Source organism: Astyanax mexicanus, chromosome 15 (genome assembly GCF_023375975.1).
Source record: "Astyanax mexicanus isolate ESR-SI-001 chromosome 15, AstMex3_surface, whole genome shotgun sequence".
NCBI lineage: Eukaryota > Metazoa > Chordata > Actinopteri > Characiformes > Acestrorhamphidae > Astyanax > Astyanax mexicanus.
This window is the reverse complement of record NC_064422.1, coordinates 11,665,016-11,686,237: the sequence shown is the minus strand read 5'-3', so window position 1 is coordinate 11,686,237 and position 21,222 is coordinate 11,665,016. Positions and strand designations below refer to the sequence as shown.

At 37.1% G+C, this 21,222-nt stretch overlaps 1 protein-coding gene across 1 annotated transcript in view; it reads right to left on the bottom strand.

Moving 5' to 3' along the window:
- aatkb (apoptosis-associated tyrosine kinase b) overlaps window positions 1-21,222 on the bottom strand; it is a 72,125-nt gene that overhangs the window by 34,634 nt on the left and 16,269 nt on the right. The window contains exon 2 of the mRNA XM_007248747.4: window positions 3,730-3,863. Coding sequence (XP_007248809.3) covers window positions 3,730-3,863 — 134 coding nt within the window. The remainder of the gene's footprint in view (window positions 1-3,729; window positions 3,864-21,222) is intronic.

The window sequence follows — 21,222 nt, the reverse complement described above, 5'->3', positions numbered from 1 at the left end:
TTCAATTTGGTAAAACTAAAGAAACTCATCATTTTTAGGTGCTCTCTTATGTTTTTCTAGAGGTGTATATTATACACACCTAACTGTTTATACACCTGTATAAAGTACTAGAGACTAAAGACTTGAAAAAGACTCTCAAAAAACTTTTGACTTGAGTAAAAGTTAAAGTGTACTTTAACCTCCACACTTAAGTAGAAGTACTAAAATATTTTTTGTACTTTTGTACAGTACTGTGTTATTATCTTCTTAAAGATCAGCTCGATCTCTTGATTCACTCAATGATGAGAAGCTTTAACAAACCCAGTGGCTTTAGTGATAATGTGGGTTTATAATGAATACTATTTTTTTTTTATAATTATAACAAGTAACGATGCAGCACATAAACAATATATCAGAGTAAAAGTATTAAACTCATCCAACAAACGTAGTGAAGTAGAGAAGAAAAAATAATATTTCAGTAGATACAATACAGCATTTTAGTATTGACACAGATGTAAAAATGCACACACACATATACAGCTTGTCTAGTCCTTTTTGAAGCATTTCTATTGGTGAACTGAAACCAAGGCTGCCTTTTAAACCACATAGTGCATAGAGTGCTACCAGAAATGCATGTGTGTGTGCCCTTGGACGTTTGTGAACTTGCTTGAGTGAAACCATGTGTGAGTCTGTACAGGAGTGTGTGTGTGTGTGTATATATGGACTTATAGTATTTGAGCAGTGTAAAGCTACTTTAACACTGAATGCAGGAAAAAATGCATTATCTGGGTAATAAATCAGGATAAGCTTGTATTAAAACACCAAGGAGCAGGTGCCCTGTAAAAATCACAAGAAAAAAAATAACCCATTTTTACCTACGTCCTCCTTTCTTTCAGCTAAACTCTTATTATACAGTAAGTTATTCTGCTTGTGCGTGAGTTGAGAATTTTGAAAGTAAGAAGCTGAACTGTGCATCTATTTATGAAGATTATAAAGGGTTAACCCGAATGGAGAGAATGAGTCTGTCTATCTCAGACTTGCAGAACTACCCAGGAGAAACAACACAAAACAAAACTCAACTAAACAAAAGAAACGAAAGCTCTTCTCATTTAGCCTGTGAATAATCAGCCGTTCATTCACAGTTTCTGCACTAAATATCTGCCCTCATGCTGAAACCTTTCAGATTCAGAAATGAGTCTGAATATGACTCAATATTTACAAGACCGTTGAAAAGCTGAAGGATCAGCTGGGCTGAATGGCTGTAATGACCTGATACTGGTATTAACAGTAAACACAATGGCCTCAGTGAGAGAGGGAGGAATCTGATGTTCTTCAGCTGTGGATGCTTAAGCTCTGAGATACAGGGTTTACTACAGGTCAAGCCTCTATCTGTCTGTCTGTCTGTCTGTATTTCTATCTGTATGTCTAGCTGTCTATCAGTCTGTTTATCTATATGTCTCTTTGTCTATCTGCTTATCTATCTATCTATCTATCTATCTATCTATCTATCTATCTATCTATCTATCTATCTATCTATCTATCTATCTATCTGTCTGTCTGTCTGTCTGTCTGTCTGTCTGTCTGTCTGTCTGTCTGTCTGTCTGCTTGTCCATCTTTCTTCCAAGCTTTCTTTGTCTCTGTATCTACCTACCTACCTGTGTATAACTGTGTAGCCATATGTCTGTCTGTTGAAACTGTCTGTCAATTGGTCTATCCATCTGTCTACTCATCTGTCATTCTGTCCTTCTACTTGTCTGTATACCTGGCTGTTAATCCATCCATCCATCCATCCATCCATCCATCCATCCATCCATCCATCCATCCATCCATCCAGCCAGCCAGCCAGCCAGACAGCCAGACAGCCAGTCATTCCTCTTTCAACCTGTCTCTGTGTCTGTTTGTCTATCTACCTACCTGTCTGTTAGTCTAACTGCGTAGCTGTCTGTCTGTCTGTGTCTGTTTGGCTATCTACCTTCCTATCTGTTTATCTAACTGTGTAACTGTATGTCTGTCTGTTAAAACTTTCAGTCAATCGGTCCATCCATCCATCCATCCATCCATCTGTCCGTCCACCTGTCTCTGTGTCTGTCTATCTACCTACCTATCTGTTTATCTAACTGTGTAACTGTATGTCTGTCTGTCAATCGGTCTATCCATCTGTCTACTCATCTGTTATTCTGTCCTTCTACTTTTCCTGTCTTCTGTTTTTTTCTGGCTGTTAATGCATGTGTTCATCCATCCATCCATTCATCCATCTATCCATCCATCTATCCATCCATCCATCCATCCTTGATTATCTGCCAACCTGTCTCTGTGTCTGTTTTTCTATCTAACTACCTACTTACTTGCTCTCTGCTTGTCTTATTGCCAACCTGTCTGTCTCCGATATAACACTCTCTCTCTCTCTCTCTCTCTCTCTCTCTCTCTCTCTCTCTCTCTCGTTCGACTCTTCCCCACCCTATTTTCTCTGGTGCCTTGACCCATTTTGAGTTTCTGTTCAGAAATACAGTGAGTGCACAAAATGCTGCGGCTGACTGTCCATCAGACAGCTGCTGCACTCACCTCATCATATTTATTAGGCCATACACACACACACACACACACACACACTGAAATATTGATTCTGCTCTGAAATCTGATTACCTGCCATATGCGCAGCATCAAATAACCTTTACTGTTTATAGAATAGATGGAAAACTTATTTTGACGTGCTTGTGCTTTTATAGATATGCTTTTATATAAAACATCACATCACAACAACAGGACAGAAATGGTGGGACTTGTCAGCTGACTATTTAAAATAATTAATAATCCTACTACAGACAAGACAACTACGTGCACAATACTTGTGCTGGAAATAGAGGGAATCTGGCCTCCGTCTTTAATTTATGTATTATTTAGTGAACACACACATACACACCAGTGAGCACGCTCAGAAGACACACACACACAGTGATACAGTGAGCACATGTGTCCGGAGGGGTGAGCAGCCATTACTGTTGGCAGAGAGCAGTGAGAGATAAGGGTCTTGCCCAGGAGCCCAACAGTGGTGGATCTCCATACCTTAACCATCAAACTACCACTGATTACGGCTAATAAAAAAAAAATTCTGGAAGTGCATAGATACTGTCTATGCAGGTCTGACCAATTATCAGAGAGGATGTTTTTTATGTGGTTTGTTGTGACGCGTTTTGGCAAGCATAGATTTTTTTCCTGTGTGAAAACAAACCAAACCAATGCATGGAAAGAAACTCCAAGTTTACCACCTCCTTCACGCAGTGTTAAATCACTGTAAATCAGTGCCGAGAGTAATATGGTACTAAATCAGGCACCGCAGAAATGTGATTACTTGTTCTAGTAATAAAGTAGCACTAGAGATAAACACATTCTGATAATTATATTACAGCTACTGATTTTAACAGAGCAATCTTCATCACATACTGTACATAGGTGTGTGTGTGTGTGTGTGTGTGTGTACTACCAAGCAATTACTTTCCACCAGTTCAGCAGCAGTTAATCATGCCAGTAATATAATAAAGACCCCAGAGCTGAAGAAGAGCAAACCCAACCTCATCTAAACACACTGATTCGTGGAAATTTTACAGAAAATCATAGTAAAATTAATATTTAGTTAATTCTATCTTTGGAACCATCCCAAAAGCTGCTGATAATTTACAATAAAAACATGTATATTGTGTGGGAAGCTAGGTTTCTTGTAACCAAGATCTTATGTATTTTTTTTCTTCTGACCTTAAAGCCAATCTCGCCTTTCTTGCAGCACAGACAGGCCAACATGAGGAAGATGAAGGTGAAGAGGCCGGAGAAAGACACGGCCACCACTGCCAGAGAGGACGACCAGGACAGCTCACTTAGAGGAGCGCCATCTGTGCGAGAGAAACAGAATTAAACATCAATACCCCAAGTCTTAGATTCAGTCTTTAAGAAAAAGTTTAAATTAAACAAAAAATCCATCTCTATGATAAAGTGATCAAATCACAACCAGCGTAGAGTAAAGAAACAAACACATCCATTATTGTCTAAACCACTTGAAAACATTGCAGAGCTGGTGAATGTTTGAGACATTGTACTCCCCACACCTATTATGTGATGATGCCCCACAGTTGCTCAGTTTATACATGAATGACTGGGTGTTGAGTTATTTTGAGGGAAAAGTAAATCTACACTCTTGTACACTGACTACTGACTACTTTACATCATATCAAAGTGCCGTATCTTCAGTATTGTCTTATGAAAAAATATAATATAATATTTACAAAAATGTGAGGGGTGTACTCACTCATACTGTATCATTTATTTATAACTATATAATAAACTCAGAACTGTTTAAATTCACTGTAAGATTCTCATAAAAAACCCTTTGGAGATTCCTGTAATATTTTATTGTTCACAAAATCTGAATCTGATGTTTTTTATTATATGTGACTTCCAAGTGTTATCTTGAATTTTCACAAGTCACTTTCACATCATTGCTGTCTCAGCAACTTTAGAGGAGAGAGAACAAGCTTTCTAAACTTCAAATGGAAGTCAATGTAAAAATAGTTAATTTTTTAGGTCATTTTGAAGATTTTCTATTGGTCCATTGATCAATAAATTTCGCACAGTGTAAGGGGCAGTTTGTCTGTTCAAACTGTGTGGTAAACTAAAATTCCACAAAAATTAAGATGCATGTTTTTCATTGGACAGTGCAGTAGGAATACCCTATATGTGGCAATGTGACATCAGCCAGATCTAAATTCATGCAACTTTGACTATAAGGAGAAGGAAAAATAGATGACAGCAGTGAGGAAGGTTTTATGTGTTGAAATATGTGGGATAATGTCTCTCGTCAAACTGAGTTAAAAGGCTTTTGTTGCCAAAAACGTACAGTATCTAAAGGAATGGTTGCATGTGGCCACAGGAGGGGTGTGGACACAGTGCTAAAGGAAAACTAAAAGATAAAAAATATATATTTTAACTAAACCAAAAAACCCAATTAAAGAAGTTGATCAGTAGTAAAACCCAGCTGAAACCACTGGAACTCCTTGATAGCCTCTGTAATGCTGGAGAAGATGAAACTGAAACTTAATGGGAAGCATGAAGAATTGCTGTTTTGTTAAAGACAAAAATAGGATAAAGGTCACATTTAAAATATATAAAAAGAATGAATGGTCTAAAAATAGCCTTAAATTAGCTGAAAATAAAATAGTTTTAGCCACTTTTCCATGTTTTGTGAACTTATTCTAAGAGCTTTTGCATACAGTAATTAATTTGATGCAGATCTTTTCAAATATGGTGGGAAATTATGGATGCATCATATAAGATGTAGCACGAGGATCCTCAAATCTACTGCAATAAAGGTGTTTGTAAAAACTGTTATGCTGATTGGCCAGAGAGAAGCTTAGTTAGCATGGACGTGTGCTGCATTTCACTGATTATAGAGCAACGCTGAAACCTCACGTGTAAATCTACAGTGCTGTCCTCATCAATTCCACCTCCCACATCTATATACCAATAACGTGCTGTACCAAGTAATTAAACGCGATAAGCCAGACCAAATGGGCTACATTATTAAACCTCTGAAAAGGTCGTCCATTGTAGTGTGGGAAGAACATTTCACTGAAAGCTCTAAATATAGTCTGAAGCAGCACTAAGTGCCTCTCAACAAGCAAACCATGTCTGCCTTAATCCCGTCCAAACCCTGAACCCATGTACAGTTCAAAATCTATAATTCAGTGTCCTGTTTTATATCTGGTTCCTCCAAACATAACACAGTCTTGTGTCTTTTGATTTTGAACTTGAGCTGTTTATTCATGGCAACCGCAAATGTACCAAAACAAAATCAAGATTTCCAACTAAACCACTAAAACCAGACTTACTGTTTCCAACCTATTGATTAGAACCAACAAAACAAACATAATTTAAATCCTACTGAATCGTATCCATCATTTCCAGTGTGCAAAACTATGTTCAACGTTTCCAATCAACCAAATCTTGCCCTTGATTCTGAATAAACAAACCTAATCCACCATTTCCAACCCACCAAACCTAACTCATAGTTTCTACATGATGATTCTACATGATAACCCACCATGTCCTGCCAACAATTACTGATCCATCATTTAAAATAAACCAACTATAAACCACCATTTCAGCCCCTAAAATACCTAACCAATCATTTTATGTCCACCATTTCTATCCACAAACTCCAGTATCTTGCCCAGCATTGCAGAACACCATACCTGACCAAATCTTTTAAAATCCACCAAAGTTGATCCATAATTTCCGGTCCACTCAATATTTCCAATCAACTCAATCTTGCCCTTGATTCTGAATAAACCAAATTAATTCACTACATTCATCCACTAAACATGACCCACCATTTCCAACACAACATTTTCAACCTATAGCAAAATTTCTATATGATGGTTATAACCCGCCATGTCCTGACAACTATTACTGATCCATTTTAGTCCCTAAATACCTAACCAAACATTTTCTATCCACCATTTCCATTACACATTTACAACCTACAGTATCTTGCCCATCATTGTAGAACACCAAACCCTGACCAAACCTTTTCAAATCCACCAAAGTTGATCCATCATGTCCAGTCCACCAAATCAGACTCAACATGTCAAATCAACTTAATCTTGCCCTTGATTCTCAATGAACACACTTAATTCACCATATCTATCCCACTAAACCTGACCCACCATTTCTAACAAATCAATCATGACCCAACATGTACAACTCACCAAACAAACACATATTTAGCCTATAGCAAAGTTTCTATATGATGATTCGAACCTCCTGCCAACAATATCTGATCCATTTTTACAATAAACCAAATATGACCCACCATTTCAGCCCCAAAATACCTAAACAATAATTTTCTCTCCACCATTTCCATCACACATTTACATCTTTGTAGAACATCAAGTCTGATCTGACCTATCATTGCAAACCTTATTCACCCTTACCTATCATCTTTAAACTATCATTCCTGGATCAGCAATTCAAAAATATCCCATCTGGCCCTCCATGTCACTGCTACTACCTCTGATTCATAGTTCCTGAGAGCTCTAACTTGACGCACCACTTCAGATTCCTCACAGACCTGACTCACAAATTCAGAGGCACAACACTGCAGGATATCATCTCATTCACTGTTTCCAACCCTAGCATTGCTGACCCATGTTTTCAATTCCCAAACCTGACTCACCACTACCTACCTACATTTCTAGCCCAACAAATCTGATCCACAATTTCCAGACCACCAAAACTGACCAACCAAACCTGATCCACCAAATCTGACCCAACATTTCCAGAAGACCAAAACTTACCAACCAAACCTGACCCAACATTTCCAGACCACCAAAACTGACCAACCAAACCCGAACCACCAAATCTGACCCAACATTTCCAGACCACTAAACCTGACCCACCAAACCTGACCCACCATTTCCAGATCACCAAAACTGACCAACCAAACCTGACCCAACATTTCCAGAACACCAAAACTGACCAACCAAACCCGAACCACCAAATCTGGCCCGACATTTCCAGAGCGCCTAACCCGAACAACCATTTAAACCTTATAAACCCTTATCCACCATATCTACTCTTATTCCTGGCTCACCATTGTTAACCTATCACATCTGGCCTACAATTTTACAGCTATTTCACATATATCATTAAACACACACCATGTTCAACCTAGCAAATCTGGCCCACTGTTTCCCCACTTCATTTCATTCACACCATTTAAGACCCAACACTACAGATGGACTGTTTCTGACCCACCATTTCTGACTCACCATTTCATTCACACCCATCAGACCTAAGCTTTTCAAAGCTGAATGTAACAGATCCCAACCTTGTTGACCCACCAGATCTGACTCACCATTTCACACACGATTTACCAGTCTAACCAGTTTGACAGATTTATTGTGATACATGTATCCCAGTTCAGGCTTTAAGAGTGGTAAGGAGAGGTGGGTGAGCTTTTGTTCTCGGCTGCTCGGATATGGAACGTTTTTTGACGCTGAGGGTCCTGGTGTATTTTTATTCCAAATTCACACAGACAGCAGTTGCCGTGGAAACAGATGGGATGGACAGGCTGGTACATAAGTACTGCAGTAAGCAGCAAATCTCCCCTTCATCCATCTCTCCACTGCTACCCTCCACCACTCACTCACTCTTTCTCTCATCTATTGTGATGGATTCAGTGTTATAACTAAGGCTGGGTAATATGGAAAAATATATATTATATCACAATATTTATTAATTTGAAGACATTTTATCGATACACTGTATTTATTGTGATATTCTGAAGCTCAGATAAAATTAATCAGCAAAAGAAGTTTCCTAACTGCAGTGCAGTTCGAGTGCTGTACCAGACCACCAAACCTGGCCCAACATTTCCAGTCCACCAAACCTGACCCAACATTTTTAGACCACCAAACCTGACCCACCAAACCTGAACCAACATTTCCAGCACAACAAATCTGACCCACCAAACCTGGCCCAACATTTTCAGAACAACAAAATTGACCCAACATTTTCAGAACAGAACAAAACTGACCCACCAAACCTGACCCAACATTTCCAGACCACTAAAACTGACCCAACATTTCCAGACCACTAAAACTGACACCAAACCTGACCCATCATTTCAAGACCACTAAAACTGACCCAACATTTCCAGACCACTAAAACTGACCCAGCATTTCTAGATCACTAAACCTGACGCAACATTTCTAGACTACCAAACCTGACCCAACATTTCCAGACCACCAAACCTGACCCAACATTTCCAGACCACCAAACCTGACCCAACATTTCCAGACCACTAAAACTGACCCAACATTTCCAGACCACTAAAACTGACACCAAACCTGACCCATCATTTCAAGACCACTAAAACTGACCCAACATTTCCAGACCACTAAAACTGACCCAGCATTTCTAGATCACTAAACCTGACGCAACATTTCTAGACTACCAAACCTGACCCAACATTTCCAGACCACCAAACCTGACCCAACATTTCCAGACCACCAAACCTGACCCAACATTTCTAGACCACCAAACCTGACCCAACATTTCCAGACCACCAAACTTGACCCAACATTTCCAGACCACCAAACTTGACCCAACATTTCCAGACCACCAAACCTGACCCAACATTTCCAGACCACCAAACCTGACCCAACATTTCCAAACCACCAAACCTGACCCAACATTTCCAGACCACCAAACCTGACCCAACATTTCCAGACCACCAGATCTGACCCAACATTTCCAGACCACCTACCATTTCTAACCTTAATAAACCCTCACCCACCATATCTACTCTTGTTCCTGGATCAGTGCTGTTATTGAAATAATTTCACACTGTTTTCAACCTAGCAAATCTGTCCCATACTCTCCAACACCAAACCAGGATCCTATGAATACGGTGTGTAAAACTCCAGCTGCACTAAAGTAAATAAATAAAGTTTATTATGTATCACCAAAAAAAAATATTACAACACAAAAATAATCACTTTGCATATCCCTATTTATCACACAACAGCTGCTTCCTATGCCGTTATAATTTGTCCATCCCTCCATCCATCAGTAAGAGCAAATGCAGTGAGCGTGATGGTCAGGGGGTCGTGACCTTGGCAAAGAGAGTGGTAGAGAGTAAGAGCGTTCACATGTGCATGATGATAAGTGTTCATCTATATTTCATCCCCTCTGGAAACAGAAGGCCAGCAGACCGTGCGCTGCTGCAGTGCCTCTGCAGATCTCACTGCCTTCATCTCCACATCTGCTGCACAGCTCAGATAAACTCAGCTCACAGTTTTATAAAACGAAAAGCGATGAAAAGTACAGAGAGAGAATCACTCTGGAGCTGGATTACTCTATTAAAATAAAGATGCAACAAAGACAGCTCTGGATAACTTCAGTTTCTGAATCAGTTTTTCTGATTTTGCTACTTATAGGTTTATGTTCGAGTAAAATTAACGTTGTTGTTTTATTCTAAAAACTACATACAATATTTACCCTATATTCCAAATAAAAAGATTGTAATTTATTTACAGAAAATGAGAAATGGCTGGAATAACAAAAAAGACCTCAAGTAATGCAAAGAAAACAAGTTCATATTCATAAAGTTTTAAGAGTTCAGAAATCAATATTTTGTGGAATAACCCTGGTTTTTAATTACTGCTTTTTTTCATGCACCTTGGCATCATGTTCTCCTCCACCAGTCTTCCACACTGCTTTTGGATAACTTTATGCTGCTTTACTCCTGGTGCAAAAATCCAAAGCAGTTCAGTTTGGTTTGATGGCTTGTGATCATCCATCTTCCTCTTGATTATATTCCAGAGGTTTTCAATTTGGAAAAATCAAGAAAACTCATCATTTTTAAGTGCTCAATTATTTTAATAACCGTGTAATTATGGTGTGCGGCAGTGGACAAATAGCTATTTTATTAAAAGCGAAACTGAGACGAAACTCAGAGATGTGTGTCCGGACGGGACTAAAATTACTGGAGGATCACGGAGTTCAGAGAAAAACTGTAGATAATTCAGCCTGTAATTTTCTCAAAGGACGTCTGAGAAAAACACGTACATGGTCGTTCTGGACGGGAATAAAATCACAGAGAATAAAAAAAACAAAACATAAAAGAGAAAATTACCCCAGAACCCCCTGAGAAATTAATCCTGTCCGGATAGTTAACATAAGCATAGGACATAATCAAAGTTATTTTAACTTATCTTAATCATTTAACTTATTTTACCATCTTAACTAATTAACTAAACTCAGTCTAAATCAAGGGTTTTAAAAAGAGTTCAGATTTAGAGTTTGGATTTTGGAACACCAACGAAGGGAGTTTCATACTCCTCTAGCCAATGCCTGGTGTAAAAAGCAAACATCTCATTATTCGAAGGTTCTTACATTTCCATTATATGCTGACTTGCCATGGACAGCAGGTACAGATCCCTCCCTCAGATGAAGTCTAGCTTCTGGCTTTGCACAGGTCAGTATCCTCTGGTGATACGCACCAAACATTTCTCCCAATTGCCAAATAAACATATTGTCATTTAAAGCATTTATTGTAGAAAATGAAAAGCTTTCAGACCTCAAATAATGCATAGAAAACAAGTTCATATTCAGTTTTAAGTTTTAAAAGTTTTAATGCATCTTGGCATTGTGTTCTCCTCCACCCGTCTTATTAGCATAAAAGTGACAGAGCCTTTACATGGCTTATTTGAAAGGGACTGAAACTGAAAGGAATGAGCTGGTAAAATATACAGCTCTGGAAAAATAAGAGAGAACTTAAAAATGATGAATTTCTTAGATTTTTACCAAAAACAAAAAACCTCTGGAATAAAATCAAAAGGAAGATGGATGATCACAAGCCATCAAACCAAACTGAACTGCTTTTTGCATTTTTGCACCAGGAGTGTAAAGGCATAAAGTTACCCAAAAACAGTGTGTAAGACTGGTGGAGGAGAGAACATGATGCCAAGATGCATGAAAAAACTGTGATTAAAAATCACAAGGATTATTCCACCAAATATTGATTTCTGAACTCTTAGAATTTTATGAATATGAACTTGTTTTCTTTTCATTATTTATTTGGAATTTGGGAGAAATGTTGTCTGTATTTTATAGAATAAAACAACAATGTTCATTCTACTTAAACATAAACCTATAAATCTGAGAAACTTGACAAATGTGATGAACTTCAGAAATATGATAACTCATTTTTAACTTGAGTTTCTCATAATGACCCACATGCGTGAGGGTTCTCAACTCGTACATCTATCTGTACAGAGTATCATGCTGACTTGTCTCTCTGCATGCTGTCTCACACAGAGAAAGAGAAAAAGAGAGAGAGAGAGAGAGAGAGAGAGAGAGAGAGAGAGAGACAGAATGAGAACAAATATGCTGCACTTTAGCAGAGCAGCAGGAAAGCTCTCTGCTCCCCCTCGCTCTCCTCCAGCATGACTGGAGGGCGGCATCCATTTTTAGCCAGCCGGCGCTGCGAGCTGAGAGCTGAAGAGCTGTGAATAGATGAGCGGAGAAGAGCAGAGGAGGAACGAGAAAGAGAGAGAAAGAGGGAGAGAGGGGGACTCCTTCATGACTACTTCAGGAGATTCCCAAAGGAGATATAAAACCATTCAGTGCTTTGGTTGGATGAGTGCAGAGCAACAAACACAGAGCTCCAATAATCTCCATATAAACTCCTGCATCAGGGGGTTATGGCTGAGAAACTCTGCACAGTGTACCTCAGCCAATCACAGCTCTGGAAGGTTAAAGACAAGGTTTGCTGGTGACTGACTGACAGGTGACTGGAACGCAGAGGACAGGTGATGACATGACTGTCGTGGTCTGTCTCTCATGATGAGAACAGAAGGCAGAAGCACCGATGGGCCATAATGTTCCTGTCTTTGTCGCTCATCTTCTCTCTAACAGATGAATTAAAGCAACATTATGTAACAATTGAAACCTGTAAATATCAGATTCAAAATCATGTTGACACTCCACTGGCTGTATAAAGAGAATTACGTCTCTCTTATTCCCAGTCTGGGCTGGACTGATGCAACTGCATTATGTTACTTTGGTGAAGTTGCACAAGACTTCTTTGCAGAACTGTGTAAAAACTGCACAACCTGATTTATATTAGTCTAAATGTCTCTAAATTACTCTACGACCTCTGTCCACATGCTTCTCTCACTTCAGATGCTGCTTCTGGACCCTTTCAGCTTGTCAGCAAATGCATGTGTGCAGCTGCCCAGCAGTGGTCTAAAAGCGAACAGAATTCCTTAAATCTAGTGTTTTTTTCCTTATTTTAAAATGTTTTGCATTGTAAATTAATACTAAAGTCATCCAAACTATGAAGAAAAACGTATGGAATTATTTAGTAAACCAATAAATAAAAAATGTTTAAACAAACCAGAATATGTTTTTAATATTTTAGATTCCTCAATGTAGCATTTCCTCAGTCAGCGTTATAAGGCAAAGTCTTCTGGAATTCTGGCTTTCAGTTAACAGCTGTGCTGAACTCATCAATAACTAAATTCTTAGAATTTCTTGTCTCTTAATAAAGTGTTTGAGAGCATCAGTTAAAGTAAAGTAGTGAAGAGGTAGAGTTACAGGTATACAGTGAATAGTGAATATTTGAATAATGTTCTAATCCAGATTATGAGAAGCAACAACTACTCAACTAAATAAAGAAAAAACTAAGGTCAGTCAATCTGAAAAGAAGAATTTCAAAAACTTTGAAAGTATCCTCAAGTGCAGCCACCGCAAAACTGTTAGATTGATGAAACTGGCACTCATCAGGACCGCCCCAGGAAAGGAAGACCAAGCTTTTCCTCTGTTGTACTGTGACTATATGATTTCTTATATGTCCCTTCATAGTCTGGATCACTTCACTATTCATTTACAGTGTAGGGAAAATGTAAAATTAAATTAGAAGTTCTGTCCAAACTTTTGACTGGTACTTTTTAGGCTGGTACTTTTTTTTTTAAACATCTGTCCATGATGGGATTTATCTTAATCAGATTCCATATATAGATGAACACTTAGACAGATAAAGCATCGATATTATATACTGATCTAGTGTAGATCACACTTTGGAATGCATTTTGGAGATCTGAGGTATTTCCATGATAGCCACAGATGCCCCTGCAAACCTAATTTAGTCATTTCCTCCCAGGAATCCCCAGTTTCATCTTCAGACTGATTCAGCTGCTTTATTATCTGAAGTGAAGTGATTGTGCTCTCTGAGGGCTGAGAGATGGAGTGAACTCGAGTGTCGACTTCAGAATTTCTCGGCAGCAGAATTCACTCAGTAATCACAGTGACACAAAGCATTTCCCTTTTCAGACCTGTGTTTAACTTTCATTTGCTGGGATTTACAGGATGTTGCAACCTTTACTACCTGTAATATAAGATTTGTGCTCCTGCATGGCTAAGATAGGATTGTGCTGTGGACTGTTGTCAGGGTTTTAGTCAGTCAGCATCTGTGTTTTTTTTTTCACCTCCAAGATAGAAACACACCACTAAATTTACCTGAACACACCTGATTTCCAGACCACCACACCCATGAGTGTAGATATAAAACTAAACTAAACTAAAGGGGCACAAGGCATAAAAATAGACTGTAGACGGGGTGTAAGATCAAGCAAGAATTTGGGGAGCATTGGAAGTGGTGTATACATAATATTTTTAACCCTGACTGTGTGCTCAATATAATTCAAACATACAATATAAAGTATAAAAAAATTATCTCACCAATTAGAAGCAGTGTTTTTGCCCGAAAAACATCACATTATTTGAACAGGCCTAAATACAATAAAAAGTTACAAGATTTTTTTTTAATTTAAGACATTGGTTCATATCCTGTAAGCTACTCTAAAGAAATTTGAGAAAATTATTTTGCTTGTTATAATTTATGATAACCACAATATCACCATAGACTAATATGTAGTTTCAATGTTTTCTCAACATTTTCTTCATTACAAGCATAACAAAAAAATTGGTGGTAGTTTCGTAGTGTCTCAGTATGTACAGTATTTAGCTAGCTAACTCTCACATTCCACCTTAAATGGCGCAACTGATGGCAGAGGCTGCATCAGCATTTAAGATGGAATGGAAAATGTGGGTTAATATTAGTTAATAAAAAGTTAATGAAAGCTAATTTCCCATTTACAAAGGAATTAAGGAATGGACAATAATAATTAATTGCAGCACCACCAGCTCAACCCGTTTACTAGTAAGCCAGCAGCAGCAGTTAGGTTGCTGAACTTTAGCGCTCCACTGCTATAACTACTGTATATCTGTATCAGGTGCTTAAATCAGGGTTTATTCAATTCTTAAAGGAAGGATTTCACTCCTAACTCTTGCAACTCTGTTCTAAAAGGAAGGCGAACTAAATAAGAAATTGGATTGGGACAGGAACTCCAGCAATGACAGCAGTATAAACTCTTTTTTTAATACCCCTTGATTTTAGAGGAAATAATGAATGGACAGGTGTTTTCATGGAGAAAGAGGGAGATAACAGAGTAACAGAGTGATTAAACTCATTAAAAACGACAAAAGCAAACATGAACAGACAACAGAAGGCGCAGAAGAGGCGCGGATGGAGGGATGGGGTGGATAAAGAGCTGGAATTGAGCCAGTAGCAGACTGTGCAGGGATGAGCAGGGCTCCACACATGAGGCCACGCTCTCTGTCTTTCTCTTTATCTCTCTCTCTCTCTCTCTCTCTCTCTCTCTCTCTCTCTCTCCAGAGGAAGTGTTGTATTCCTCACACACCTGATTCACACATCAGCCAGCCAGATATCTTCATCTGGGCCTGCACCATTCTGCTCTTCCCCAAATATTTACCCTATTAATGAGCACAGCGGCTCATGATTAGGGATTAAATCAGTAGCTTCACTAACTGCAGCTCACACTGTCCCCCTGCAGCACATGATTTATGCAACGAGCCTCAAACTGCTCATTCGATTGATATTAAAATCGGCTTTAAGCGCGCTGAATATTTATAAGGCTTGCAGTGCTTCAAATGCATCTACTGAACTGCCTCTGCTGCGTCTCCAGGTATTCGTCTGCAGCGCACACACCATCTGATTCCACTAATACACAGCAAAACGTATACAGCTCTGAAAAAAAAAAAAAATTAGAGAGCGCTTTTCAGGTTCTGAATCAGTTTATCTGGTTTCTCTGATTATTTATAGGTTTATGTTTGGGTAAAATTAACTTTGTTGTTTTATTCTATAAACTACAGACAACATTTCTCCCAAATTCTAAATTAAAATATTGTCATTTAGAGCATTTATTTGCAGAAAATGAGAAATGGCTGGCACACCAGATCTTGTCAGATTTTGGCATCATGTTCTCCTCCACCAGTCTTACACACTGCTTTTGGATAACTTTTTGCTGCTTTACTCCTGGTGCAAATTTTCAAGCAGTTCAGTTTGGTGGTTTGAGGGTTTGTGATCATCCATCTTCCTCTTGATTATATTTTAGAGGTTTTCAATTTGGTAAAATCAAAGAAATTCATAATTTTTAACTTATTCAATATTTTTTTCCAAAGCTGTATATAGACTGTTAATGTAAAATTAAATGCAGGTTTTAATTCTAATAAAGCAGAAGTTTATAACTGATTCCACTGTTGAGAACAATTAGCATAAGTTTTCTGACAGTGATTCTTTTTAACAACTTCGAAACGACTTTTTTTTTAATTATGCAAATGTTTAAAAATGCCAATATATGGAAATATTACAAATGTAAACTTTTTAATGGAAATGTTGTGAACTTTTTGGAATTACTTGAAAATATTGGATCATTAAAAGTGTAACGAAACATCCTGATTTTAGCTGACTACACCCTCAGCTCTAATTTGAGAAAGTGGAAGGGGTAGTTTGGGAGAGGCGCCGGGTGATGTATGGGTTTAGATGCGGGGTTGAACGAAAAGCTGATTGGACAGAGCAGTGTGCTTCTCCTCACCTTTAGCACAGCTGAACCTGAACCAGAAAGGACCACAATAAAAGCGTTTTTTTTTTTTAAAGCTTAGGAAATGTTTATACTGTACACATTCTAAGCAGGACTGGTATGTTTTACTACTTTAAATTACAACACATTTCAATTAATGTGTAATGAAAAAAAAATATGGTTAAAGGTTTAGTGCCTCTTTAAAGGAACTATATCATATAATCATCAATGTACTTTTTTTTTTTGCCCCAGTGGCAAATACGCATCATACAGATGTTAATAGACTTTTTTATTTTTTTTAACTATTCTTCTTTTCTGATGCTGCTGGCTGAGTTTTTCCTCTTTTGTTTACTGGAGGTTCTGTATTGTTTGTTCAGTGTTTAGTCTGTTTATCTCTCCTGTGATCAAATTTCTGTTAAGTTGTAAAAAGAGCTATATTACATTACATTATATTACATTTGGCAGATGCTTTTATCCAAAGCGACTTACAAATAATGATGTACATTAAGCAATAGAGTACATTGAAGTCCAAGGTAAAAAAATTTCATTACATTAGATTACATTACATTGCATTTTGTTACATTACATTACATTTAGTGGCTTTTATCCAAAGAGACTTACAAATATATGTATATAAAGAAATCTGATTTATTTTTTATTTGATGTTTATAAAAATATAAAATTCCAAAGGCCACAGGAATACTACAGGCTGATACTGTACAGGTTCAGCTTTGGACAACAAACAGCAGAACATCAGTAAAGCTCAGACGCTGTATCCTCCCTCTCTGCTGTTCCAGTACAAAAGATTCTCTAAAGCTGTAAATCTTACCGCACAGACATTTATCCTACTTTCACAAACTCTGACCCAAATACTTAAGACTTGCTTTCTGCAGCTTTTATTTATTTATTTATTTATTTATAAATAAAACAGCCACTAAAAAAAAGGTTGCTTTTCATCTTTCATACCGAAAGAACTCATATTTTTATTTTTATTTTTTTTTTACCTCAGCTGAACTTAGCAGTGAAAGTACAGTCAGGTCTATAAGTATTTGGACAGTGAATGCAATAAAATATTACAAGTACACCTGTACTTTAATTACACCTGGAGTATTTAACTAAAACACTTTGTGTTCATGCAGAAAGAAAGAAAACAATTACAAAAAAATGACAAAAAGAAAATTAACTTTCCAAATACATATGGACATGTGTTACAGTGGTATGAAAAGTTTGCGCACCCCTGATGATTTTTATGGTTTTTCTTTATAAATCATTAATTGTTCGGATAGGAAATGTCAGTTATAATAATAAAAGTATATAATATATCAGATATACACATATTGATTGATATTTGAGAAGTGAAATTAAGTTTATAGGATTTACAGAAAGTGTGCAATAATTATTTAAACAAAATTAGGCAGCTGCATAAATTTGAGCACCCTTGTCGTTTTAATGGATTTAAATACTTTAGCACTAATTATTGAATCACAAAATAATTTATGCGAAATACACTGAAATTAACATATATTTACACCAAGAGTGTGCAGATATTCAACATCAAATTTACAATGTTTCAATAAGTGAGTTTTCAGTAAGGTTTCTCCAGCTTTAAGGCTGGGTGCAGCAGCATTAGCATTAGCCACTAACTGCAGTGCTAGTAAGATGTAAATGCTGTTCGATTGCACTAGTTTGAGGAACTCTGAGATATCTGATATACTCACCTCTGAATGGCGAAAGAGCTAATGCTGTGGCTATCGGCTAATGCCAATGCTAATGCTGCTGCACCCAGCCTTAGTGCTGGAGAAACTTCACTAAAAAACTCACCCTTATAATGCTGTACTTCAGCAATGTGGCTTTATTGCTCCTTACTACCTGACTGATAGAATCAATAAAATAAGGTGCACTCTTGATTTTTGGGAATATTAAAGGATTTTTTGTGCACGTTAAGTCCAAAATATACGGTATCTAAAAAAGCAGCTGCTGATCTCGTCTCTGCTGGTCTTGTTGATGGTAAAAGTGTCAGCAGTAACTGCAGGAGCTCTACTCTGGTCTGGGTGAGTCTGGAAAGGTCAGACATGTTGGAGATGCAGCAGGATGGATCACAGTAGGTCCGTGTTTGTTGTTTGTTTCTGGATTGTTTCACACTGTTCTAGGCTTCTACACCACTGAGAAATAAAGCTGTTGTTTTCTGCTCTTCATTTAAAGTAGAAGATCCATCTTAAAACACACAGAAACATATATATATATATATATATATATATATATATCCTCCTGAGACTCGGACTTTGGCTTGGTGTGCATATTTAATTTCTTCCATCTATTCAGGAGGACCTAACAAGTATAAAATATTAACTTTGTCTTTGTATAGGAAGTCGTTTTTGCAAAAAAAAAAAAAAAAAAAAAAAAATCTGTATGTGTATTTGCTCTTGCATAGTTTCAAATATAAAATTCTATGAGATTTTTATTTTTTTTTTTACTGTCCCATGTTTCTGTCTGTACTGGCTGTAGAAACTTTTGACTGGGATTCCCGCCATCTTGTTTTAAATTACTTAACTATAATGTTGTCATGTGACCACTAGATAGTACAGGCGGTGTCTCCATATAAAGCTAAAGAATTAAGTATAATGGTGTAGAGAAGCAGAAATGTAATGTTCTCATATGAGGATGTTGGGTCTCAAGAGGAAATCTCTCTCTCTCTCTCTCTCTCTCTCTCTCTCTATATATATATATATATATATATATATACATATATATATATATATATACAGTATATATATATATTAGGGGTGTCATGATTCTCTAAATCCTTGATTCGATTTTATTTCCGATTTTAGGATCACGATTCGATTCTCGATTTTCTTTTTTCTTTATTTTACAGCAGAGAGGTCTATGCCAGTTTTAGATTAGTCTATGGTCAGTCATTGGTTTGATTCATCAAATTTACAATATCTTATTTTAAAAGGTGGGCTTGATATAAGTGATGCAAAGTGATACAAGTGATCTGTAATACACCGCATTAGGCACTAATGGTCAAATTTAAATTATTTAATTAAGATATATATGTAATGCCATCTAGTGGCTTTTTTTGGTAGCAGCAGTGTGCACTGTTAAAACAGCAATGTGCAACATAAAATAAATAATAATAAAATACAGGAACAGTCATGTAAAAAATAATAGAACAATTAGAGCCTTAACAAACTGAACTCTATCCTACTATAAGAGTTAAACATGAAAAATAAGACTTTAAGACTTATTAAGGGTGTCACGATTTCTATATGTGTATATGTTTCTGTGTGTTTTTAGTAGCTGTTCTGTTCTGTGCTTGCAAGTAAGCTATTCTCATTTTAAAGCTTTTGGTTTTACATTCATGAGGAAAAAGGTGAGTGTGAGCTGATTAAGATTTCATGTTCTGAAATCCTAAGATCTGCAGACCTGCAGAGATCTCTCTATTCCAAAGCCCAGATACCTCTGCACACATATCGATTCACACACACACACACACACACACACACATACACACACACACACACTCCAATATACTGGCTCTAGAGCATTTCCTTACTCAGTGGGGAAGTCATTTTAGTCAATAAACTCCACTTTAGAGCACTCTGTTATCATGCGATGCTGGAAACAGGAATAGCCCCACTGATCACTCTGTCCATCCGCCTGCTGAGTTCATGCATTACTCTGAAGGTCTGATGGACGTCGGAGCGCTCATGCAGAGAGAGAAACAGAAAATCAATATGTGAAGTAGTGTTAGAGCCTTCAAGGTCCTGCATATATTTTTTACAGACATATATACAAAAAAAAATTGAGAGTGCTTAAAAATGATGAGTTTCTTTGATTTTATCAAACTGAAAACCTCTGGAATATAATCAAGAGGAAGATGGATGATCACAAACCATCAAACCACCAAACTGAACTGCTTGTATTTTTGCACCAGGAGTAAAGCAGCATAAAGGTATCCAAAAGCAGTGTGTAAGACTGGTGGAGGAGAACATGCCAAGATGCATGATAATTTCTGAACTCTCAGAACTTTATGAATATAAACTTGTTTGTGTTCTTTTCATTATTTGAGGTCTGAAAGCTCTGCATCTTTTTCTGTAAATAAATGCTCTAAATGACAATATTTTTATTTGGAATTTGAGAGATATGTTGTCCGTAGTTTAAAAAATACAACAACAATGTTCATTTTACTCAGTCGTTTCTTAGGCTAGTTTAAGCTTCTGTTAGGCAGGTTTTAGACAGACTTTGAGGAGGATTGCTTTTTTATTTTATTTTATTATTTTATTTAATTTTTTCACATGGCAACCCTGCTTGCAGGCTGCAGTAACTTGCTGTCTGCTTTCTCTCCTTTCTCCAAAGACAAAAGTGAAAATATGTTTAAATGTATAAAGAACTGATGTAGAGTAAGTACCGGTGTTGTTTTTTCCTTTATCTGGTGTGTTTACGGGGTGTAATCTGCTCCATTACACACATTACACATTACATTACATTAATGATGCGTCAACAATGAAATTACATGTTGTCAAATTTTGTATAGTGAATAATCATAAGTCAATTTTGTAGACTAATCGTTGCAGCCTTAATCCATAATGTCCATACTTAAAAAAATATATATATACAGAGGTGGAAAGTAATTAATTACATTTACTCAAGTTACTAAAATTATGTAGATTTTATGAGTAATTTGTAATTTTTAAAGTAGTTTTTAAAATAGGTAATTTTAGTTTTACTCAAGTACATTTTG